At 28.6% G+C, this 27,774-nt stretch overlaps 1 protein-coding gene across 5 annotated transcripts; it reads left to right on the forward strand.

Annotated features, from left to right (window-relative positions):
• Positions 1-28: 28 nt before the first annotated feature.
• LOC100165703 (protein FAM107B) lies at positions 29-27,774 on the forward strand. Of its 5 annotated transcripts, XM_029488299.1 has the most exons (6): positions 12,376-12,393; positions 13,596-13,628; positions 15,212-15,263; positions 24,787-24,922; positions 24,984-25,137; positions 27,179-27,774. In XM_029488299.1, exons 1-6 carry the CDS (start codon positions 12,391-12,393, stop codon positions 27,275-27,277), a joined length of 477 nt encoding a protein of 158 aa, XP_029344159.1. In that variant the 5' UTR covers positions 12,376-12,390; the 3' UTR covers positions 27,278-27,774. The 5 variants fall into 5 exon arrangements, with proteins under 5 accessions (XP_001944072.1, XP_029344160.1, XP_016660459.1 ...); XM_001944037.4 differs by lacking the exons at positions 12,376-12,393; positions 13,596-13,628 and adding an exon at positions 29-391; XM_029488300.1 differs by lacking the exons at positions 12,376-12,393; positions 13,596-13,628 and adding an exon at positions 10,397-10,828.

Consider the following 27,774-nt stretch of genomic DNA (forward strand, 5'->3'; position numbering starts at 1 on the left):
CGCCGCGCTCTGTGGCCGCGGCTGTGCCCCGCTTGTCGCTTACTCGCTCGCTCGTGACTCATTGTTGCGGCTGCCGGTTGCGCGCGCGATGTGTGACCGGTTGGCCGCTCTGGACGGCCTCGTGCCGCCCGCTGCGGTGGCCTGCAGGTCAACGCCGTCGTCCCCGAACGCGTATCGGGCCGTCGTCCAACTGCAGCAACTGGAGAAGACCGCGTCCGTGCCAGACCTGCAGCAGAAAAGGCATCATCACGGCGACGGGCCCGCGGCCGATCACCAATCCGCTCCGGCGTCCGCGTGTCCAGACTCCAAATCCGACGGCTGTCTGACCGATACCGGACGACGGGCGCCTGTCACCAGCCTGAGTGGCACTTTTCTCACGCCTCCCTGCAAGGTAAGCCGCGCCTTTATTTCGTAATATAATATAATCTACAGTGTCGTGACTATAGAACTTTTTAAGGACGGCGTCCACATAAAATAATATACCATGGATACGTCTACACTCAATATATACTGTGCTTTGCAGAAATAGTGAAATTATAATTATTAACTAAATTTAAATATAATATTTTTAATTTAAATGTTTGTACCTATAGGTATTTTTATGGGCATTAATTTAGTAGCACCCTGTGAAATTTTAAAAACTCGGTGCCTATGATTATATATTAAACTACCTAATACATAATAATATACTGTAATATAGCATAATAGTAACAATGGGAGTACGATGTGTGGATGTATGGTAAAATGGGGGAGGTGTCATAATATTATAATCGCTATGTCTTGGGGTGTCATCTCTCCCGCAACTTAATCTTGTATAATAGGTCATTGCGAATTGGATTATTATAATTATATGCCTCCAACGATTTCCGTCTATTATTTAGCGCCTCACAATACGATATAAATTATAATTAGGTATGTCTAAACGTATTAATATATTATTGTAAATATAGGATCAATAGGTAATATTATTGCGGTTTATTTCAGTTATATAATATATAATTTACTAGTTTACTAATATAATGTCGTGGTTTGATTTTCACGCACATGGGAAAATCCGCTGCTTTTATGTGGTGTTCAAACGCTCTTATTAGTCGTAAAGTTCTAGTAGTCTTGCCCGGAAAGTTATGGTGTTATAACATATTTACTGTGAATAATATGCGTTATATACATAATGGATACAAACATAGAATAATAATTATAATTTATATTATACATATATAAATAAGTATTAATTATATAATAATATGTAAAGCAGGGAAAATTTTTATTTACGCGGAATAAAAGTATAGTTTTTACATATTTAGATATCATAACGTTATAATCACTAAAGGTTATAAATTATAATATTATAATAATATAATATACTATAGCCCATTTATTCATAAAATCATATTATATAGTTAAATACTTTCCCTTTAATCAAGATTTTATTATTATACAACGAGGATAGTGTTCCCTAACTTATTTATTAATACGTATAGATAAGTTGTTTGTTTCTAAAAATTCTAATAGGCACATTAATATTTATGATACATTTTTTTAATTACGTGCGTAGATAAATTTAAAAATACCTAACTAATACACCTAATCAGTAATCATAAATTATTAATTATTCGTATTTACGTAATTGTACATAATATCCTCCGTGCTTCCGTTTTCATCTCGGTATTCATTTAGTATTTATAAAGGCTATCATTTTTACCATCAAATTTCGAGATATAACGATATAATAGTAGTAGTAGTATCTACCTAATTACCTATAGTCGTATAGTACTTGTATGACTATTGTATGAACTATGAATAAATTAGCATTCAGTATGATTGTATGTGAACTAATTGCTATACAAATATACAATCTACGATTTTTACAATATTCCTTCAAACATTGAATAAAAATAAGTAATTTTAAAGCATCTGTAAAAGCGTCCGATATTAAAAATAAATCTATTATGTATAAATATTATTATAAAAATATAGTTGTATTTATTTTTGGTAATATTGAGGGCGAATATATCTAAATAGTTAGGTATTCTTAATTTTCTCAAATAATAAAATATAGTAGGTATCTTATTGTATCTACTAGTCTAAGTACTTATGATTATGCTTCCACTAGATTAGAGAACATTTTTATTTTACCATTACCACTCCATTTATTCCTAATATAAAAGTCGACCTTTATAATTAAATAAATATTAGATTTTAGCCTTTTTTTCTAAATTGTGCATATAACAATATGATAAAATACATTATATATAGAAATATGTATAGAAATGTAAAAGATATAAAAGAAAAAATACAGGTCATCACTAATATAATTTCTCAACAAATCCAATAAAATAATATTTTTTTTTTGTTATAACTTCACTTTGAACTCAATTTAACCTCTAGAGACGTGCGTCGCCCATTTAATGGACTTAGAATTTGGTGCCCCGGAAATTGCATTCCGCCACTCAACTAAATATGCCACTGATTATTATATTAACAAATAGTGTATATTGTATAATAAAGTGCATACCTTTTTTTCCGTTCAAAAAGACAAGAAACGGGTGGGAACAGTTTAGCACAATACTGCCACCAGATCCCTATAGGCTGCATACCTACCCCAAAGACTATAACGTCACATACATATTACACACGTATACATAATTTACAATACATTTATTAATATGTTAAACATTTATTTTTATTTACCTTCGTATGTATATGTATGGATATAAAATTATTATTAGTCTATAATTTAGTATAGTATTTATAGCTACTAACTACAAATATTTCATAGTTGTCGTATATGGCATGTTGGCATATTGACATACTTTTGGTTATATTTATTTAGTTTTAGGCAACATTATTTTTCGATATCATGGACATATTTATGATATCGGCATTCAGCAGTAACTCGATTATATTCTTTTGACAACCGTTCAAAATTGATTAGTTTTGGCAGAAAGAATTATTTTATACAAAATGTAACATTTTAATATAATTGATAAATACGCAGACGAAGTTAATGGTTTGATGCTTTATTTTATTATAAGTGTTTAATTTCCTTTCAATGAATCATTGATCATTGTAAAAGTATTTCAAATGTTATTGTATATGCTATATATTGGTATACTACTATAATACTAGTATAATAGCATAGCTATAACTCGTCAGTGATTGATGATTATAATAAGGCCAAGGAACTTGTGTATTACATTTATGCACTATGTATGTAGTAGGTGTACCCACGTGAATGCTAACATTTCTTTATACACAGTATAAACCTTTTAAAAAATATAAATAGATTTTTTAATGAAAATAAAGATAAACATTTTAGATATAGGTATACTTAATATTAATTTAATGGATGATTAAAAAAAAATCTGTACGGTTATTATACCTAAATTAAAATATTAGGATGTCAATAATGATTAGTTACAGTTGATATCGCTGCAGATTTTAGTAACACTATGTTAGGTCTAAATAAAATATGTACCATACCAACAATTAAACTGCCATATTGGTTTATAAGATAATTCGATTCTTTAAATATTGCAGAAACCTAATTTAATAATATTTTTATGTTTTCAAAGAACAATGAATCTATAATTGTATATATTTTAAATTGTTTTATCCATAGGTATTATATTTACATTACGGGCCAAGTAAAAAATCACGGGCAATTATGTAAAAAATGGTTGATTTTAGTGGTCAAAATAGGAAAAAGTTTACAGTTTGTGAACAATAACCAAATCAAGGGGGTGGGGGGCTATACCTAATATTATTATTCATACTATACATGCCCGTTCTTTTGTTAGTAATAATTTTATTCAATGCCCAAAGGATTCTGGACAGAGTATCCTAACCATACTATTACCTTACTATATTCCAGAGCGTTATATATTGGGTTTTAAATTTACCATTTTCACATTGTCCAAACCCATCAACAATGACCGAACTTCCCAATACTTTTTTCGATTTATATATATATTATAATATAATATAGTGTACCATATAGGCTGCAATATACAATATATAGTATATACCTATTATCTATACATTTTATAGTTTATAGTTTTTTTTTTTTTTTATGTAGCTTAAGCCCGGAAACTTAGGCCATTAGCTATTTTTGTTTTGTTTGTAGATTTTTTTGTTGGTAGGGAGAGGTGAGTTTGTTTTGGCAGAATTTTTGATATGGGCACCCGTAAGTATCTGCCATGCCCGGGTGGGGGATGGCGGCACTTGTTCTCCGGACACCGTGACTTGCCCGAAGAAAAATGCCACCCATGGCCGAGGTATCGAACCGGCGTCGGTGTGCGTCGCAACCGACGCCTTAGTCCGCTCGGCCACTCCGTCCCCCAGTTTATAGTTTATACACAAAATATAGGTATATAGTATATACTATATAAAGTCTGTTAACAATACTTTTATGTTTCTTTCTTTTGTTCATTTTATTAAAATATGAATTGTTTAAATAATTAATTATTGTACCTATATATTATACTCTTGGACCTTGGGTTTTTAGAACAACATAAACAATTTTCTAAAAATACCTCTTACAATAAGTACGGCATTGACTTTTTAGATGATAGTATAAATAAAAGGCGTTAATGGTATAAATATTTATCTGATTATTTTGTGTATCTGCCTTCAGTCAAAAATTATGACCGCAATAATTGATTTTATTTAACAGGAAATTCCAATGATTATGTTTTGTTTAGATTGAATCGTATACATTAGAATTGTTAACGGTATAATATAATGTATTTATATATATATACTATATTACTGCATATATAGAGTTATAGCATACCTATGAAATAAACAAGAAATTCAATTTATTTAAAGGTACTCTTTTATAAGATAAAATACCTGAACAATGAATAATGCATAATATGCTCTTTTATTAGTTTCCTATTCATAAATTAACAATTGCATTTTATAATTTATAAATTATATAAGTGCTTACTAAAGACCATAATATGCATTACCTAACCACTAGTGACAACTAATATATTATGAAGTTAAAACACTTAAAACTGGACGAATTCGCATCATATGTTATCTACATGAAAATGTATCCACCACAGAATACATCAAATCTATTTCATCTATTCTGTGTATCTACCGCAACCGTTTGTTGGCGTTGTATGTTATCTACAATCTTTCACCCCGCAATATGTAGGTGTCTGTCATCTATCTATTTATTCACCTTTTTTTACATCAAAGAACTTCTTTTCATATCTTCAAAGAATTTTTCGAAATGGTTTTTGGAGATATTGAGTGAAGCCACGCCACCACCACTCAATTCAGTGTGGCACCGCGTGTTTTAAGCCGTATATTTGACTTTGACACTTCTCCATGTAGATTTTATATATTAATTATAATTGGCCCCTATTTACAGTTTCATGCATATATCCGGGGCATGGGCGTGCTCTAGGGGTGATAGGGGGTTCAAACTCCCCTACGAACACTTGACGAATATAAGATATGTTCTTACTTGTAATTATAATAATTTATTGGGGAAAACCCACGCTAATTTTTTAATATTTTTTCCAACGAGTTAATAAGAACGATGTTGCAAAAATTAATTACCGATAATCAGTAATTTTTAAGTTATGGCCTTACAAAGTTCACTGCGATTACTGGCAATTAATTTTTGCACCATCGTTCTTATTAACTCGTTGAAACATTTATAGGTTTCTGGATTCATAACTGGTTGTAATAATAAATAAGTGTCCGAAAAAAATTTAAAAAAATTGCGTGGGCTTTAAACTAGATTTATAACGCTAAATTAAACAAATATTTTATTTGAAAAACATAATTATATAGTATGTATAATGGATGTGTTAAATTTGAATTCAATGATATATTATTGTATACGAAGACCTAACCTTTTATTAAAATAATATTAAAATGTTAAAATGTTAACAAATTTTCCTACTTTTTTTTTATATGTAATTCCCGATTATTTTAAAAAGTACTGGAAAATTCAAACTTTTTAGTTTTTACCCCTAAAGTACAAACTAAGTCTAATTTTTCTACCAGAAACAACCTCTAAAGTCAAAATTCTATTAATTTTTTCTTCTATAAAAAGTATCTTCAGACTAAAAAATAAAAACACTACATTATAAAATAAATACATTCATCGCTCCACTCAGAATCTAAAATATTCACTATTCAGAGTGAAGTTTAAATTAAATTATCGACTAACTTAATGTAAAATGTATAAGCTAAACAGAAACCCTTGAACAGCTTGAACTATACATGGTTTATATTATTAGATTATTCTTAAAGCTGTGTGCCTGTGTCCTAGTTAAAACAAAGGCATAAAAAAAATGACCAACACCAAATAAATGTCATAACAAAATGATTTTATTTAAAACTAAATATAATGCTTCTACGGATAATTTGTTTTATATTTAAAAAATACTATAAACTTGTATTTTCTATATAAAAACAATTAGACTTCTAGGTTCAATTATAGTGTGGTCTGTACTCTGCATTAATAGTGGTTGAAGAATTATTTTTATTAAACATTTAATTTAATAGTCAAAAATAAAAATTACACCATTATAAAATAATGTTTAGAAAATTATTATATTTTACAACTATTTGATATTTTTTATATATATACTTATGAATGAACCAAATTTGTAATTTTTTTTGTTAAAATGTAATTGTAATTACCTATTTGTTTTTATACTAGCTACCTACAGGAAACAATAATTTAAAAAGAAAATAGTTTTGTAGGAAATAAAAATCAAACCTATTTTAATGTAGGAGAAAATGAATATAATTTTCTTGACGAGTGCACTCCGGATTAATAATTGTGTTGTTACTTCTTATTATTCATTGTGATTTCTATTGAAATAAACAAACTAATATTATTTATAAATAATAAGCTTACTACTAAGCCTAGTCCTTAGTGTAATGTTTCATTTTTAATCTGTTTATTAAAGTGATTAATACAAATATACAATTATATATTTTTTTAGTTAGCTTTGACCCTTTGTCACTGCGGATTAATATTTTCATAATTTACATAGTATACAAAATACTTTATTTTAAACTATGCAATAATCATGTGCAGTTAAATTTAAAATCGAATTTAATTTAATTTTTAAAATCATAATTAATAAAATATAATATTAAAGTCGCAACTAAATATTTTTAATGTCTTATAATTTCTTCAAATTTTATTTTTTTTTATAATAATACAAATTTAATTAATTATTTATTGCTTGTAATTCATAACTTATATAATATCTATTATTCATTACCATTATGAGGCACGTAATTAAATGTATATAAATAATGTATTAGATAAAAAAAAAACAATGTAATTTAGTATATTTAAGTACTGTTTTTTTTTTTGTAAGAAATAAATATTATTATTATTATTATTATTAATTTTGTCTAAAAGCACAGATAAAATGTTTGACTCAAACAATGTACCCATTTGAATATATTATAGTCCTTAATATTGCTATAATAATTATTGATACAATCATTTGTGTATATTTTAGATTGTGAGCGGAATAATCATTGTTTTGGTTTTACAATGGTGTGTGTTTTTTCTTCTGTGTCTGATGTCATATTTTAAGTGCAGTAAAATGTATTTCAATCTTTCAAAAAACTTTGAGGATGATTTCTAGTAGCAAATTGTATATATTTATAGTCGAGGAAAATTCATCAAATTTTCAATACCTAATTATATCAAAATAATCGGAAAACTAAAAAAAAAAATACGAAAAAAATGGAAATTTGTACGTGATAAATTTTTGACAAAACCTATTTGGTTTATTTGTTGTAATTTAATAAATTAACAGACTTAAAATTTTTAGATATTTTGGTTTATTTATTGATACATCATACATATTTTATTTGAAATAATTGAATTTTTGTAGTTATTTTTCGATTTATATTAATATGAGAGTTTTGTTACTAAAGCAAAATTCTTGAAAATGTAATGGGTACATCGTACATCGTTCATAAAGCATTCTGTTTTCCTTAAAGCATATTAATAAATATTGAAAATACACACCTACTTAATTTTTTTTTAAATTGTGAAGTTCAATATTTTATATGCTTTGTCAAAAGCACGATTTATAGTTGTTATAATCATTTATAGTTGACAATTTACGTTTTATCTTCAAACGATTTTTAATATTTTATTGTTGTTACTTACCTATTTAAAATATATTATTATGGTAGAAACTTGAAACATTCCACTATTTTTAAATTAGGTACTTTAATTTTACATTTAATCTACATACCTAATGGAATTTTCAACATAATTTATTTAGACTGATTTTATATTTGTTTAATGAACTTGTTCTGTATGGAAGTTCGGTATTGACTTAAAAGTTAATTACATTAAGACTATATTCGAAATCAAATAACCAAATCATCCAAATTGGTAGGTCGAAATTCGGCTAGACTATCGCGGTCACATTTATTTTAAATGTATTATCATTGATTATAAATACTAGTATTTATAATCAATGGTATTATGTAAATGTATATACCAATGTATGTTACCAATACATTTTACTAATTCAGATATATTTGTATTTTGTAAACTAAAATAGAAAAACAAATTACTGATGGTAATATAAATGAATTATAAAATATCTTTCGAAATTGTAGGTAAATACATTGTCTCCGCTCAGAATAGTTGTTTTTCATGTAGGTAGGTCAGGCATGGATCCAGAGCAAAGATCCGGAGGGGGGGGGCAACAATTTTTTTACAACACAAATAGAATTATAATAAAATATTATACTTTATTCTTCATTTAAAAATGTTGTCATAATATAGTAGATATAGGTAATCAATGTAATAAATAAATTATTGATTATTTAATACCTACATAAAGCGACAATGTGTCAATGTGAAAAGAAGTTTAGATTTTGTTATTTAATATTTAATATTTGTATTTATAAAAAATATATCTGGGGGGCTGGGCCTCCCCTGGATCCATCCCTGAGGTAGATATAAGTATAAAATGTATACTTATAAATTAATGTATAGTGAATAATCTTTGAATTCAAATTCATCACTTCCAAGTTCCAATATCCATTTCAGGATGTAGGCTATTTCATGATGAGGTACACCAAAATACTACTTTACAGCAGAGAACTTCCCCGATTTTTATTATTATTACTGTTATCACTTATCACTCATCACTTATTAATACTTAATGATTGATTATTGAGTGTAATATCTCATAGACTTGTAATATTATAAATCTTTGGTGTACCTATATGTTTTTCAAATTATTGAAATTATCAATATTAATATCTCGTTTATAAATTGTCTTCATGACTTATTGATTAATTATTAATACCTACACTTATTTTTATCTAGGTATTTACACCTAGATACAGTCACTTAATGACGTCTATTAAATCCAAAACCTATAACGGTTTATTATACCTATCAGTTTTTTTTAAACTGCAATAATAACTGTAAGCCATATTTCATATTTAAAATAATTACAATGGGTAGTATAATATACAATAATAAACACTACATAATACCTATATTTATATTTATTTGAAAAATAAATGAAAGGTTAATTTAGCATTTATTTACGATGTACATGCTACATTATCACGATTCACGAGTCACTAATGCTACAAATGTGTGGAGAATAGAGATCGATCTTTTTGTGGGATGTTGGTGGGATTAAATATTATTGAATTCGTATAAAATTCCTTGATGATTCAAAAACAGTCCTTCTGGGTATAAATGAAACGGATTCAGATAGATTTGTATTTTTGTTGAAACACAAAAACAACGTCAAAGCCCGATATAATACAATTTTTAAAGTATAAAGTATGATATAAAAATCGTAGAAAAAGTAAAACACAATATCATGTAATATATTTTGCGTTCGTCGAACAAACAATATTTTCGCCAAAATCGCGGTTGGTATATAGACGCCTACCGTCTTCACGATTCGTCTTTATTAATATTAAACCAACAGTCATTGTATCCTGTGGGTAGTAAATGAGTAATGACGTAGCTCAAGTAGTGTCACATCTATAATAAAGTCCGCGTACAGTGTACACAGTATTATTTTCGTTCTATAAACGAACGAAATCTTGACACGCCGCCGCTGTTGTGGGCGCGTCTGTGCGGCTCGACTTGGTGCACGCTCGGTACTGTCGAGGTCGCCAGCGTCGTCGGTGTGCGCCGAGCGGCGGCGTGGGAATTCGGCGAAAAGGGATGACTGACACACATAATAAAATAATGTTATATTATATTATGTGAAAGAGTGGTGGGCGGGCGGGAGCGCGTTTCCTGGGCTCACCACTTGCCGTCCCTTTCAAGGTCGCCCCCACCGGCTGGTCTCCCGCCGCCGTCGCCGACCGCTCAACACCGACGCACGGATATTATCGTCGCAGTTTCCCGCAAACGGTCGGCAGATGGCACAGTGATCGTTCAGTTCTCGTGTCGTTCGGTCGCGTGCTGCCGTCCTGCTGCTCTCCGTCATCCACTCGGCGTCTCAGTCGTCGATCCCCCGTTTACCTCCTTACCGAAGTGTGCGTTCGCCGACGGCACGCATTCGACAAGTCACCGGACAGACGATCGCTCCACTCGCCGGAGCACCGACGTTCTCGTCGTTTCGAAATATCCCAATCGCTGCAGCCACCCCTCAAGTCCGGAGAAAACGGCGGTGAATTGTTACCCCCCGGACCAACCACCGGCGTGATATTATTGTTATTGTTGTGATTGTCCACGGACCAGTGTGCATAAACCGGTTTTTACTCGTTAAATAACAGAATTCCACGACGCACACCGCTCGCCACACTTGGGGGGCAGGTGTAATCATAATTCGTAAGTAAATATCATACGTCTATACAAAATAATTCCACGATATTAATAATATATTTTTATGAAGTACCTCTAAGACGTTTAAGTGTATCGTACTCGAAATATGTTGAAATATGTATTGTGAGACAATGAAAAAAAAAATTTCGAAAATTGTTCTGACGACCGTTTCGATGTCGTGTAGATTATGACATTGCACACGGACGAATAAATAGTAAATACAATACCTTATCCGTCTGTAGTCCGTTTGATCTTATAACCTGTACCGCGTGGAAACGAGTGATGATCAGAAAAACCGCATGTCCTTATGTGGTCTTACATAATCGTTGGGATATTGGAAATAATAATCGTTAAAGTGTTTAAAAATACATTTATTTCTAATCTAAATTCCTTGAATTCCATACGACCATAGTTCCGCAGTACCTATTATAGCCCCATAGTAGTAAATAATATTTCAAATTGTTTTTTTATCTCAAACGTGAGTATTATTGTTTGTCGTTTTATATTATTGTCGTGATTGTCGTGACTCGGGATGTGCCTCTACCCACACGTATTTTGTTACATTAGAAGTTAGAACACTTCAAAATGTATAATATTTAATTGTTCGTAATCGAAATGACTAATGGGTGTTAATTGTTTTTATGACGTCGGCGGTTCATGGTGGCAAGGTTTAGTGGGAATAATATAGGTAGGAAATGTGCCTTTTTTTCCGCTTGGTATAAAATAACAAACATGTCTACCTATTTTCTTATTGTTTGAAATTTGAATAGAACTTTTTTAAATATTACAATATGTAGAAATAGGTATCAACCTTTTCATTTTCGACCTTTTAGAAAATTATTTGGTCTTCGTCGTTAAGTATTTGCAACAGTACCTACACTAAATTATTGCCGAAACAATTATGTGCCCTTTACTCCGTACGACATGTATAGACTTCTTACACCACGATAACCTTTTTTTAATTGACCAGCGATAATCATTATTATTACCACCCTATAGTCGTTATAGTATACTCTAAATTCTAATAATAAAATATTATATTGTTATTTGTTATATAATATGGTATTATATCTCAGTGATCGTTATTCGTTTGGATAAGTTTTTTTCATGTCTCGGATATCATGGCATTTTATCTGCTATAGTCGCTAAAACAATTATGTATCATATACTGCAGTAGCTTGTTTGTTTTTATATACGGTTCAAGTGATGTTTTATGTTTACTTATGTTGAAAACATGTGGGTGTGACTTCGATAATACACAGCAACCTTGAAAAACCTTTAAAATTGCATCGTAATAATTATGGGAAACACATTTCAAAACATATTTGCCATAGGAGTAAGCTCGGGAGTAAGTGAGTAAAATACTCTCACGAGTGGCACGGGACTCGTGTACCAGCTAAAGTATTTTTCCTGTTTGGTTTATTGTGAACATTCAAAATTTCGTAATCAATGATATTTAAATTACATTTTTTATATTAAATTGATTATACTTCATTAGGCATTACAACTTAATGTTTTATTAATATTTACAACGTATTAGGAGATAGGTACTAGGTACAGCAATCGCAATGGTAAGTTTTTTAAATGTCTAAGATCATCCATTCATCATTAATATATTGTTAATTTTTCATCATACCTACTTATTACTTTGTAAAATCATTAAATGAGTTTTAAATTTGAATACTTTTTAAAATAAATTTATTTGTCGCGCGGGTGGTATAGAAAAATACAGAACATCGCAGTATCAAATATTCAAATACCCTTAATGTAATTTAAAAATATTATTAATATTATATTGAAACACCTATGTCAAAAATTTGATTTTCTATTTTTTAAGTTATACACATATCTACTTTAGCTGTAATAATTTTAAATTAAATTTTAGATATTGACACAAAAAAAAATACATAAGTATCCTATAAAACGAGTTTTATTTTAAATTAAATTAAGTAGGTTTCTACAATCTGCAGTGTATATAGACACTATAATTTTGTTTTTTAGAAATCTGAGTTATTAACTATTAACTCTAATATGTATTCAATATAGATTTAATGTTATTAGTTTATTACACCTGATCTGTGGGATGTATTATGTGTCTAATAATTCTAAAAATATTTTTATTTATATTATTTTTACAAGTATTGTTATACATAATATTACTTGTATATCAATTATTCATTATTTATCCCTATTTATTATCTTTTCAAACAAGTCGTTGAAATGGTTAAATATGGCCGATTACGTATTAGGTAAATTAGATAGAACCATTTTTTCATTTAATGAACACTTTTACCTTTTTTTCAACATAACATCTCCATTTACCTACCATTAATACGTATATTACTTTATATATTGATGTATGCGCATTATGATTGACCGTTGTACATTTTATGGAATCTGTCTGAATCGTTTAGCGTTTTTTGTTACATATAGATGTATTTCATTTGTACATTATACATTTATAATATTAAGTCATATTTTGTAAAATTTGGCATGATGAAACAAAATTGCAAAAAAATTAAATTAATTTAATGTACAGAGTCGTATGATGAAAAATGTGTTACCAATAAGCACCGAACCGCAATCGTATTCTACCCAAGCCCAAATAATTATGATTGTAGCTTGTATTATATTATACTTTTTCATACGAAATATATACCTATATATTATAGTAGTATATCAGTCGTGTTACATAATACTTTTAAACGTGCTAGGTAAAAAATAAGTGTCATCCGAGCATTTTTTAATAATAAATAATTTTGTTACATATTAGGAGTACATAGCAAGCGAGATTGCAAGTGATTATGTATGTATACGATTGTTATCTAATCTTCGTGAGTAGTAAATAATTCGCTGCATATGCACGAACATAACATTATATTATTATTATAATTTTAATATCCGGTTTTTCTCCCCTACTACATTACTGTTACTTTTGTTATTGAACTTATCACTACAGGCAACGGATGTTATGGTTTTTTCCCCTTCATCACGTGTGATTTTGTTTAGAACTAGATGCGTAAAAAAAACTTCTATCTGTGATGAAACGGGTTTCAGACAATAAAAAGTGTTTTAAGTCTTGCGTATATGGAGTTTGCCCCTCTTCTATTTTTTTTATTCACTATTTACAATTTATAATCACTTGCCCTGAAGAGTACCGCGTTACAACCCGGATGGACCGGTACTATCAAATAACGTTCAACTGACAACTTTCAAATTTTTATTTTTGAATTTGACTATTATTTTATAACACATTATCTCTAAATCTCTTACATTACCTAATCACTATCATACGATATTGTATCTGCATAACACTCTTAATTTAATAATGTCATCAATTAACAATATACAATTCTATGTATTTTGTATTATTATTATTATTATTATTATTATTATTATTATGATAGGTATTGCCTTTATATGGCTATATGTGTATTTTAAGCTCAAGTTCCATTTTAATAACATTGATATCCCATACTCAAGCCAGAACGCGTCTTTCTAAATATGGAAATTTTATGGAATATTTTTATTAAGTGTACATGTAATTGTATATATCTATCATGAAAAGGGGTAAAATTCACTACTAGTGGGGAACAGCAATTATACACTTTATATTTAAAAAAAATATAGCAATTTAATATTTAATATAGCAAAATAAAAATGATCTTCAAATATATAAATTAACTTTTATACTTAATGAAAGTTTTTTTACTTGTTAATTAAATTAGTTAAATTCTTCCAATTAAAAATTTTAAACAAAACTTATTGTTTTGTAGGTATTAGAAAATTATTAAAAACAGCTAAATTGAATAATTTAATATTTATTCCTTTATAAATATACATTGATTATTCATTTATATAGATATATTACAGACATATAGGTCTGTAAGTAAATAAATGACAATCCCATACAAAATAATGAACATGAATAAAAATTACTTTATGATAGTTATTTTCTTGTAAGAACTGACAGATAACAAAATTATCTCATTAAAAAATAACGTTATAATAATACAATAAATTGCAAGCTAATACACATTTTATGTTTTCGTTATTTAATTTACAGCTTAGAATTTATTGTTTTGAATAATTAGTTTATATCAATAAAAAGTAATAATATTAAAATTGTTTTTTTCCTAGTAAGCAATTATCTGCATAGTAGGTACATTTGAAAGATTATAATGTACATGCGTATACATAAGTAATATTTATTATTTTTAATGTTTTATACCATGGTTACTACTGAAATATCAAACTAAATTATTATATTAAATCAAAATTAATAAACTAATAAAATAAAAACCCAAATATTTTATGAACACAATGACACATTGGGTATGTCTTAATTTAAATTAAATGAGTTTTTTCATGAATATATTTTTTTTTCAGGCAGATAACAAGACTCTCGATGGGCAAAAACATCAACTCAATCAATTAAACAGTAAGTAAACAAAAAACCTATACCTATAATAATAATTATTAACTTATTAGTTATTATTATTAATTTTTAAGTTAAAATATAAAGACAGTAAATTGTTTAAGTCAAAGCAATTGTTATAGTTCGATTGAAAAAACCGGAAAAAGCGCTCTGCTGTATAGAAGATTTCGAGCTTATCTCATCATTACTCAATGAATAAGGTAGACATTCTGATGAACATATTAAATTTAAATTCAATGGTAATTTATTCATACAGAAATCGATTCTAAGAGCAAACACAGTCGGTGTTTAGTGTAACAATTTGTAATTGATATTGATTTAATTATTTAGTTTTCAAATAAATTATTGGCTTGTAATGAAATACAGTAGTATATATTTTTAGATAAAGGTTAGATAACTTAACTTTGGGTACGAAAAAATGAATTGATTTAATTAGGTTATCCGGTTATTGAACCTCTTCGTTTAAATTGTTAAAAAATCCTCTCGAAGTCTCGAAACACCAAATTTCGGGAGACTACTGGCATTATTTTAATGTTTTATTTTCGACTAGTTATTTTTTGTCTAACACCTCTAGAGATGGATTTTTCTTCAAAATACAACTGTGTTAAGCGAGTATGTATAATATTAATAGGATAAATAGATTATCTGAATTTTTTTAAAACTCCTCGATGCGGTTCTAGTCTTCTAATTTATACTGTTTAGACGTGTGTAAAATTGTGATATTTGATTACAGATTTACTTTGCAAATAAAATTATCGAAAAGCAAATAGGTAGGTAAATGGTACGAATAATATACATTTATTTGCGTATTAAATGCAATAACCATTGGGTTTTTGAATCAATAAATAAAAAATATTTTATTATTCTATTCAGACATTTAATAACTGTTATTACGTATCGAATTAATTAATTCATAATGGTTACTAACCGTAGCGGTGTTATGTTATTAACCAACCTACCTATTTTATTCTACACTGTATAGTGTATTAAATTACATTCTCATTGAGATTATATTTTCATAAACGTCCTTCGTCCATATTTTATACTTTATAGTAGGCATTTAGGTATTTAGGTATTTATTAAAATTATTCAATGCATTTTAGTTGTAGTTATGAATGATGTTCATATAATTATAAATTGCTGTATCCGCCAATATTTTCAGTGAGGTCGTTAAGTATGTAAATCATTTTTTTAAGACAAAAATAATAACTATTGATGTAGTTATTGACTTACATTTACGTATACAGTGTGCAGTAGTTATACATCTAATCTAAGATTAATCTTAAATCAAATTATATTAATTTATATTTAAGGGTGTCGGTGCCGGTGCGTTTTTTGGTACAAAAACATGTCTTACAGGAAAAACTCTCACAACCTGTAGAATTGTCGGATTTCGTTAATTTTTTTTTTATCTTAAAGTAGAGAACATTTTGTTGGTCGGATCAAAGCCCGATTTTGAAAACTATAATTATAGAAACTGGAATATGCATTTGAAAAATGCATAATATTTGTCTTTTTTCAAACGTATTTTTCTACTACTATTCAAAGTAAAATAAAAAATCGAGCTTTGATCCGACCTGTAGAAACTTCTCATCTTTTAGAAAAAAAAAATTAACGAAATCCGACAACTCTACAGGGCGTGAGAGTTTTTCGCCGTGAAGTCATTTTCGTTGATATAATACACCGTATCGACCCCGTCTGAATAAGTATCGAGCTGTAGATTAGTGGAAAAGTATTATAATGAAGCCAATAACTAAAATATAAAACATAATATTCAAATAGCATAACAATTTTGAAAATTGGAAATACTGGCACCGACGCCCTTAAGTATTCACACATTATTGTAAACACAAAACGCCTACGCTACGCTATTATAGTTAAGTTACTAAACTTTAGTAACGGACTTTAATCCAGGACAGTAACCAACTTTCATATTCTTCAATAAAGACACATTATGATTTATGACACCATCACTAAACTATAAGGGTTTTTTTTATATCGTTACAGTTTTATCTCGAGAGTGTGTTTAGTTTTGTTTTTTTACTAGTATACCACACGATAACTTGTCAACTTAGTTGTAAATTACTTTTCATATTATTATATTTCTATATAGATATGAATATATTTCTATATGATATACTATATAGACCCCTATAATAATAATATTATACTAAAATAATATGTCTTAATATTATCATTGATTATACATAGTATAATAAAGTATATACTATGTATAATCAATGATATTATGTATATTATAGTGTCGTATTTGCTGACCGTCAATTCATTTTTTTTTTGTAATACATATAATATAACATTGTATATATATATATTATATAATGCGATTAGATAAATCTATCCCATGAAAATTCAATGTCCACTGCTGCCGAGGTTTATATTTTTATATTAAATTAATATATATTTTTTGTTCTATGATTCATATGACAAGAGTTCATACTAATTTATTCTCTTTCGTTGGTTTACAAATAATGTCTGAAATAATGACACATGTTTAAGATATTTATTATTTGTAAATAAAAAAACATTGATAAATAATAATATCAAAAAATAAAAAAAACGAACAATGAAATTCCTCACAAAAAATCTCGAGCACATATGTATTTTAAATATTATTAGTTTTTATGTATAATAATCGTGTTGATAATAATCGTGGTCCAAGTGAAAGACTTTCCAATCGACTTGTTTATATTATTTTATACAAATAAATGTACAATAGAAACGTGAGTTATGCATAAAGTCTATTGCATTTGCTCGTCTGGGTGTCTGATGAATGAATGTGTTTCAAAGTTTCTCGTACTTTTTTTCCGCTAATACAATGAGCTAGAACTCTATTTTTATTCATTAATACGATTTAATATAGTATGAATCGGATCATTATAATATTATCATATAGTATGCCAATCGATTTAGTTTCCGGTTTGTCTGCGTGTAATTCATCGGTGAATTGTAAACGGAACCATTTGTTGCGCCGATTTATTTCGTTGCCCCTTATATATAGGATATATTATATATATTTACACGTATAATAGGTAGATAATATATAATATATATTTACTTATTTATAATATAGATATATAGACCTTATACTGTATTATATATATATATATATATATAATATACATATTATAATAGACGTGCCGAACAATGAAAAATCTACAATATAGGTACAATAATGTAAACACGTTATCTTTGACACTAGGACGGCCGCAATTGTAGGTCACTCGGACGATCGTGACCGACTTGTGTCCGTGCCACTATAAATGATATAGTACGACCAACACGTACGCGATCATCGAACAAACGTTTATTTCATAAAAAAAAAATGAATAGATACCGCCGCGCGGTGTTGAGTTGCGTATCGTAGGTTGCGATTGCGGCGTATTATAAAATAATATTAATATATGTAGTGCCAACGCAAATTGAATAATATCAACACGTGAGAATCGCACGTACGCGTTTGAAACAATGACCGAGACGAATGATATGATCGATTGCGGGTTGTGACGAGCGTATACAGTCGTGGTGTTTCATTCGTGAGAAAACTTCCTGTATATAGTATCACAGAATGTAATAATTGATAGTATTTTGTGTTGGAAAGGCATTATACTACACGTCTTGGGTAGGTAACCTATGTATTAATTGGATTTCAGAAGAACGGGTTTCTTGACCTCGCGCGCTCTGACCCCTAGGTCGTTCCAAGGCCGGGGGGATGTCAACTATAATGGCGACTGCCGGTTATTACGACGCGTATTCCCTTTTGCAGGAGACGACGTATATATACTGTAATACTTGCTTTCTACTATAATGTACATTATATTAAATCAGCAACATCGTATTATTATTTATTGCGTGTGGTGGTGCTGAACACAACTGCAGCTCGCATGTTGACGTAGACGATTCTTTCCCCGGAAACACGTGAGTGAAATTCGCGTAAATATGGTATATTCACAAAATATACGTAGGTACAACGAAATGTATATTATATTCGTTTGCATCAACTATTAAATATACACATCTTATAGACTCGGGTAGAATGAATAACGACATTACGACGATAGTTTCGTTTATCGGTATACCTACATTCATTATCCACTGCAACCAAACAATACTAAAAAATATAAGTAAACAATATAATAACTATGGCTATTTTTTCGCCGACTTTTCGTACTGCACAGTTTTAAACTTAAAAGTCACCGTTACTTACCAGCTTTTCACTGGACACAGTATGATGCGGAAAAATACCCCCTTTTAAAGTTCAAGCGTAATCATTCTGCAGATTGAGTGTACAGTAAACTTAGTAGATTGTTTGTAGAAAGGAATTATTATTAAGTTTATAATATAATATATTGTTATAATATATTTGTTTGTACAAAAGTGTATCTATGTGTAATGGGTATAGTTAAAAAGTGAAAATATTTTTAAAATTTAAAATTGCATACACACTAAACTAATTATATTACCATATTACCCTATATAATCATGTAGGTATTTATATTTATTTATTTATTGTATACTCAACCAGCTATACGACGATGCCATAATATTACAAAGTGTAAACGCAACCTAATCTATTCAAACTAAAAATACACAATAATAAACTATTTTAAAAATATATTTATAAATTAAAATATGGGATATTTTGTTGTACTTTATATAAAGCTTATTTGTTTATACAATTATTCATGAGAGGGATTTAATTATTTGAAGAAAAAAAAATATATGGAATAATATATTATAACTTTAATTATTTATAATTTATTTATCATTCATATAGGACATATACCTACACTTTTATTATAAAGGTAAAAGGTTAGATTTGAAAAGATAATATTAATAAACGCTAGCAACTGACGTATTTTATTTGTAAAATGGTTCAGATTTTATTTTAAATACTAAATTTAAACATGTATGAAATAATTAATTAATAATTAACTATAAGTACTTACATTTTTGATGTTCAAAGGTCAAACTGAAATAAAAATTATATATTTGGAGCATGCGATTTAAACAGTATAAGCAATATAATACGCGCGTACCATGAACATATTAATCATAATAATATATACTTTTGCAATAAATTAAAATTTCTGATTTTTAAAAGAAATATTCATACAAAAAAAATGTGACAAAATAATTAAAATCTACATAGGTAGTTATTATTGATTTTATTATGTATTCAACACCTTCTTGTTATTACTTTAATGACTTAAATAACTGCTTGTTACCTGTTACCCGATTATAATTTCCACTCGAATTCTAACAGAAGTGCTTATATATTATATTTATTTTTTTTCGTGAGAGAGGAGTGGCCGCATAGTTTAAACCGTTATTATTTTTTTCGTGTCGCGCCCGTCCATATAAATTTCAGACACATCATCTTAGCCTAGAAAACCGAAAATCTTGTAGTATTTGTACCCTCTTATATTTACACACACATAATAGCCTTAGGCATAGGTATATGGACACACACATAAATACATACCTAATATACATGTAGAAAATACCTCATAGGTCAGGCCGGTTAAGTATATGTCTATGCGTACGTGTTTTGTATATTTTGTGCTATTCCGATAAGAACGCTGCAAAGTATTTCCACCATTTCCTAAAGTGACAGTTTTGCGTATCAGCAGTTGTATACACCAACCGAACAGCAACAAGTAGTGCACGATGAAGGTATCAACCTATACTGTTATTGTTCTTACAATAAATCTTCAGAAAGACATAAATGTGTTTGTGCCACTTAAATCGTATAATAGTCACTATAGAAAGAGAAAATGTGTCTTACTATCATATATAGGTATTATTGATATCAACAAACGACATAAATGCCTTTTGAAAATGTTCTTTGTTGATTATTATTGTAATATACTAAGCACATATTTGGTACTATACCTTTATAGTATAATATACGATTGACGAGTAGACTAAAGGCAGAGTTCCTAAAACACTATTTAGACATTTGGTGCGTTTTAACTTTTAACTATACTAATTACTAATTATTATTAGTTAAAATTAGTAATTAATAACTATATTATAGGGTCTAGTTAGTTATAGGATCGAAAATCAAACGTTAAAAAATATGTTATATTTTATACGAAATAAACATTACACCTAATATACCTATAGTTTTTAATTGAGTGTTATTGTTGCTTATATTGATATTGTCCTATACTTTGGCCAACTTCAATTTTTTCAATTTAAATCTCAAGATTAAGTACTTTATAAAAAATCCAAAATTCGTGTTTTTGAAGTTGTGTCACTGCCCACTGGACGCTTAATTTACGCCGTGCAGATGTCTGGTCCTATAATAAATTATTCATGTACAATATCTACCCGTTCAATTAGTATTTCGTAATATTAAACATTTATTATTTTAATAATAACTTTTAAATTAATTAAATAGGATGGGTTTTGTTTTTTTACTGCTTTAGATTATCGTTATTCTACGACAAGACAAATAGGTTATTTTAATAATTAATTTCGCACAACAAATAGTTTTCTCTGCAGTAATTATAATAGAAATATATATATATTACTATTATATACCAATTAATATTCCTTAGAAATTCAACAAGAGTAGATCAAGGATCCTCTACTGTGAAACGTTATTTGCATTTTTCCTTTCACGCCTTCCTACTTCAATATAAACCCTTTGAACATGAAAAAAATATGACTCCTCTCAACCTTGCTCATATAAAATGTTGTGCTATTAATATTTGATGAACAATTCCATTTAAAACAATTGAAACTCGCAAATCATTATACTTCGCGTTCCATGCATATAATTTTTACAAATTACTAAAATGAACAATTTACAACACTCGGTATAGTGTGTTATTTCTAAATGTGTAACAGATGGGCAATAAATATTATAGAGTAGGTATACATTCAACCAATGTCAAACTTTTGTTTACATGTTACTGATTAAGTCAGGCCAAGTTTCATTTCAATTGTAACATAAAAAAATATAGATGTATCATTTACGTTTAACATTTTACAAAATGTCTCATAAATTATATCATTATTAATTATTATGAGTGATAAAAATACAGATCTTCAACAAGGTCTATAAGGTCTTCAAATATATATTAAATAAATAATATTATATTAACGATAAATTTAAAGCAACTTTTTTATATACCTATACCCAATATATATAAAATATATATTATTAATTTTGATTTTTTTTTTTAGGGGTAGTTGATAATTAGATTTAACTGTAGAGCCCCTCTTAAGTTTGGTATGCTGATGCCGTGGCCATATAGTTTTAGACTTATGCAGCAACCCTCGTATAGATTACAATTGTAATATAATATATAAATATATAATACGTTCACAGAACACTGAAAGCATTTTTTAAATTTTCCTGCCATTTTTAGGAGGGTTGCTTCCCTCTTAGTACCCTCTGCAGGCAATGCCACTAAAATATATCTACATAAGTTTTTTTGTAAGGTAAACAATATTTTATGGGTATATTAAAATTACCGCCTAGCGGTAACCGCCATAACCGGCGTCATGTTTCTTATAAATCGCTTATGTTTTTAACGACCTTATGCGTATAATTTTATTTTACAATTATATAGTTTGTGCCTTCTAATTCTTATGAATTATGTTAACACTTAACAATGTAATAATTACTTATGTGTCTATAATACGTCACTACGTCAGTACAATTAGCTTATAAATAAGGAAACTATAAACACTTATAAATAGTATTAAATAGTATAAATGGTATAACCTATATTATATATTATAATTTATAAATTGTAGCGCAATAACTTCTAAACTCTAAATCACAACATTTTAGGGTCTGCACAATTATTCTTGGCTGTGTGAAAAAAAATTGAGTATAATTTAACTTATAATAGATAGAGTTTTCAAAAAAATTGTATGTATAACAAATTGAAAATGTGAACTTATTACTGCAAAATACTCAAGTTCTCAAGTCGTCGTGATGTCAGTTAATTCTCGTCTAAAAAAAAAATGTTTCTATTGTTAGTTTTCATTTCGTTGAATCATCGTTATTTAATTTTAATTTTGTTATCATGGTGTTTGCCTTTTTTATAATTTCAAACTTCTTTATAAACCAATAGAAACGTGTCGATTCTACCCGTTATGAATCTTTGTGAATTATTTCACACAAAAGGTCGTACTGCTACTGTCAGCTTTTATACAAGGGCCAACTTAAAGTGGTGTTCTTATCATTCATGGACCTATGGTAGATCTAAAAATATACTCAAAAAGTAAGAACGAACATTCGAAGTGGCAAGCGAGCGTCGGTATAATATGTTAACAATTAACATGAGTTGTTCTTTACCCGCATGACCGCAATATACTTCAATCAAATAACTAATGAATTGACAATGCTGAATGTAATTGTAATGACGCTATTTTAATAATTGTCATACTATACAAATACATTTTATGTTTATAAAAATTGATTAGGTACCCGGGTTACGTCCAGGGAAATTTAATTAATTCTATGATGTAAGATTAAACATTTAAAATTTACTTTGGTCGGTACGTTTTATATTCTGAGCAGGTACAGAAAAGCTATTGATTTCAGTAGTGTATTTTTTAGTATAATAAACTAGGTTAATGTGCTCTAGAAATATAATAAATCACATCATTGGCACGCGTATTAGTTGTAAAATAAGCCAAAATGTACAAATAATGAATGTTAATATTTTTTTTTTAGTAAATATACTTAAATTATTGCGAATTAAACTGATTGCGTGTATAATCATACTATAAAAACTTTAAAATTAAATTTACCCATTTAACATATAATTGTAAACTTCATAAGCCTTGTTGATTTTATCAATTTTTTTTCTGTGTACAATACATTCTGAAAAAAATATAAAAATAATTGCTAGATTATCGTCATATAGTCACACTACTATTTAAGTTTTTGAAACTATTAACAGAAGATGAAAAAGCCAATTTCTGAGCAAATAACAAAAATGTGTGATAGGTGGTTAGCCTCTTTACAGTGGCAATGTATAATCAATCATTATTATAGTTTTATATTTCACATCCACGGACTATAAGATATCTTAGTCCATGACCACATTGTACCCATAAATTATCAATCCAAAGCCGGAGTGACTAACGGGAAAATATGCTCGAATTTTGAAAGGAAGTATAAAATTATTAATTTATAAATTTGTGCTGTGATTATATTAAAAGTTAAACTTTGTGTAATGGGGTCACCGAACTAATTGTTGTTTTATATAATAATCTACACTAGCTAATACATTCGGTGAATAAAAATATATAATATGGTCTTTTAAAAATTAATATTTTTTTTAATTCAACATAAATCAATTCCTAGTATCGATACCATGTCTGTACGTTCTGTAGGATTTATTTTATTACTGAACATGTGCGTTTTTTCTAAATAATTAATAACTATTGTGACAATTATATTATATAATTCTGTAAAAACACATTTTGCTTTGTTTTATTCGTTATTAATTATGGCCATGTGTGTTGTATTATTCAGATATGACAATGGCGACTGATTGCACGAGAGACATGCACCAGGATGGACTAATCCTACCACGGAAGCCGGCCAACCCATGCCTGACCTCCGCTGACCATCAAAACCTTCATAGAGAACTCCTATTCAATCAAAAAATGTATATTTTAGGCGTTTAAAATGTTTTTTGATTTTTTCATAAGACTTGATTGGCATTTTAGCGGGAAAAATGTTCTGGGACAAAAGTCAGAATTGCAAAAAGCGCTGGAAAAACACAAGCGAACGCAAAATCAGAAGGAGATCGAACAACAAAAGAACTCTTGCCGCACACCATTCGAACGAATGATTGAAGAGCGGGCCAAAAAAATCGAAACGGTATTTTTACTATTTTATTATTTTATTTTATTCTCAACGACCGGAATATTTTACAATACCTATAACCTATATTGTGGTATGTAATTATGGTATAATATGTGTAAAAATATGATGATAGTGTTTTTTGAAACGACATAAATAAACATAGCTAAATTATTATGTTATTATGTTATATAAAAATACACTATTATTCGTAATTATAATTATATTATGTCATACCTACGGCCTAGGCAATATGTAACATTTAAACCACAACTTAATGTTCAATAGTTTTTTTTCAATTGTGCCTGACTTGTGTCTTAAATAGGTAATTATAATAATAACAATGACTAAATTTTACTAGAAGTTTGATCTTTTTTATATTTCAAATTCTATATTATAACCACGTCATGACGGCAGGTCTGTTATGTAACTTTGTACACAAACTATAACAAACTCATAAGCTTAATTATAATATATACCACTTCATTTTTAAGTACCTTTCAACACTTCAAGTACGCGTATATCAATTTGTGTGTATATTATTATTACGCCATAATTATAATTTAAGTACGTTTTAATACATTGACGACATTTATTATTGTCTGTCAATACTAAAATTTAAAACCAATGTGTCTCTCTTATGTATCTACTCAGTACTCTTCAATGTATAGGTAGTACCTACATTAACTCTATATAATATTGTATATTATATAAAATATTTATTTATTTACAGTAACCGTGGGCCTGGGCTCAATGTATCACAAAACTTACGTTTCGGTATTCGATATACTTACGGGTATTTTAAATATATATATATATGTAAAACATTTCACTAGTATTTTAGGTTGGCAATAGAAAATTGATGGTGTCATTTTTGTGTTCACCGGTGCCGAACCGTGTAGAAATAAAAAATAGAGAAAATAAAAGATGCATTCATATTACTGGCGGAAAAAAAAACGCTAGATTTTCCAACGTTTTCGATATTATAAAATCGTCGGTTGTACAGCCGAATAGCTGTTATAATATTATGATATACTTGTATAATATTGGACGGGGAACTCGGTAAATAGATCCATAGAAAAGTTTCTCGAGAGGGAAAGAGTAGGTACATAATAATATATAATATAATATATATGGATTTCTATAGACATATTTTTAAACCTTGCAGTAGGTATGCCAAACCGCGGCAATATTTAAATAATAATAATGATTTGACCCGCGTCGGGCACTGCTTTAGAAATTCGATATACACCACTTAACATCGAGGCTTAACCGCAAATCGTATTGCAATAATATATTATGTACAGACAATTTGTATCCATTGATATTTTCTCTCATAAAAATGTTAACAAGAGTCCGAAATTGTGTATAACTTCTGATCGTATTTTGCCAGTATATTTTATCTTTATTTTAGACCATTTTTTCAATTATAACGAATAACCCATGCTATGCGAAATAAATCTTAGGATATAATATAATATTTTAGTATAACCCGAAAGCTGAAATTTTAGATATATATAATACCCAAACGGCGCTACTCGTAGGGACATGGGACATCAAGAAATTCCGGGGTTCTAGCTCCACAGAAATTTCAATAATAGGTAAAGTATCTCCTTCCTTTATTATATTGTTTGTACATTCGTGGACGAAGTCGAGTCTGGGTAACTTGACTTTTTTTTGCTCCTTGTAGTATTTTTTTAAGTCGTGTTTGAGGTATATCTACCTAACTCAAAAAATACACAAGTCAAATTTATTTTTATTAGACTTATTGAAAATCAACTGTAATAATCGGAGTGCGGGCACTTTGGATAACGATAAACCTACGCCCCCCTATCCCCCCCCCAAAAAAAAAAAAATTCAACCATATTATGTCCCATGTGGGTGGAGTACATATTATTACTATAATAAAGTCAATGATATGTAAAGCGTATTAAAATATAAATTACATGTACATTGTACGACTTTCCAAAAAAAATTAAATATTTAAATATTTTACGCGACTATTTTTGAGATGGAAATATTTTATGACACTAATAGTATGTTTTATTTTGATTTGTAGCAAATGGAAAAAACTGATGCAAAAGAAAAGGACGAAGACAAACCAGAATTTCTACAGGTCCATGCTAAACTGCGAGCCAAAATGGCCAAAACAGACTGATACTAATCACTGCAAAATTATATACACATCCCATTGATACGGGGTTAATAGATTATTATTGAATAAAGTGTTCATTGATTATGTACATTCTATTTTTTTGAGTATATTATATTGAAAATTTTATCATTTGTATAAGTGTACGTGTATGATTAATGATTATGTAGGACTATTGATTTGTAATTATTACAATTAATTTCCATTATAGAAGTGTATAGAAACATTTATATGTATAAAATATTTTGATTATTATTATTACTAAATATTATTGTAAATTTTTTTTTGTTTTAGACCAATTTATGAGTATATTTGTTTACCTACTTTTTCTGGCAAATGTATTTAACTCAAAATTGTACAATGCCTGTTAAGTTAGTCAATTTTCGAATTTGAAAAAAATTATTCTAGGGTACACGGGATATTGTTAAAAAAAATGTTTACAGCAATAACTTGATGTTTATTTCAGCATAATATCTCGACTAATTAAAAATAATTAAATATTA

Source organism: Acyrthosiphon pisum, chromosome A1 (assembly GCF_005508785.2).
Source record: "Acyrthosiphon pisum isolate AL4f chromosome A1, pea_aphid_22Mar2018_4r6ur, whole genome shotgun sequence".
In the NCBI taxonomy this organism is placed as follows: domain Eukaryota; kingdom Metazoa; phylum Arthropoda; class Insecta; order Hemiptera; family Aphididae; genus Acyrthosiphon; species Acyrthosiphon pisum.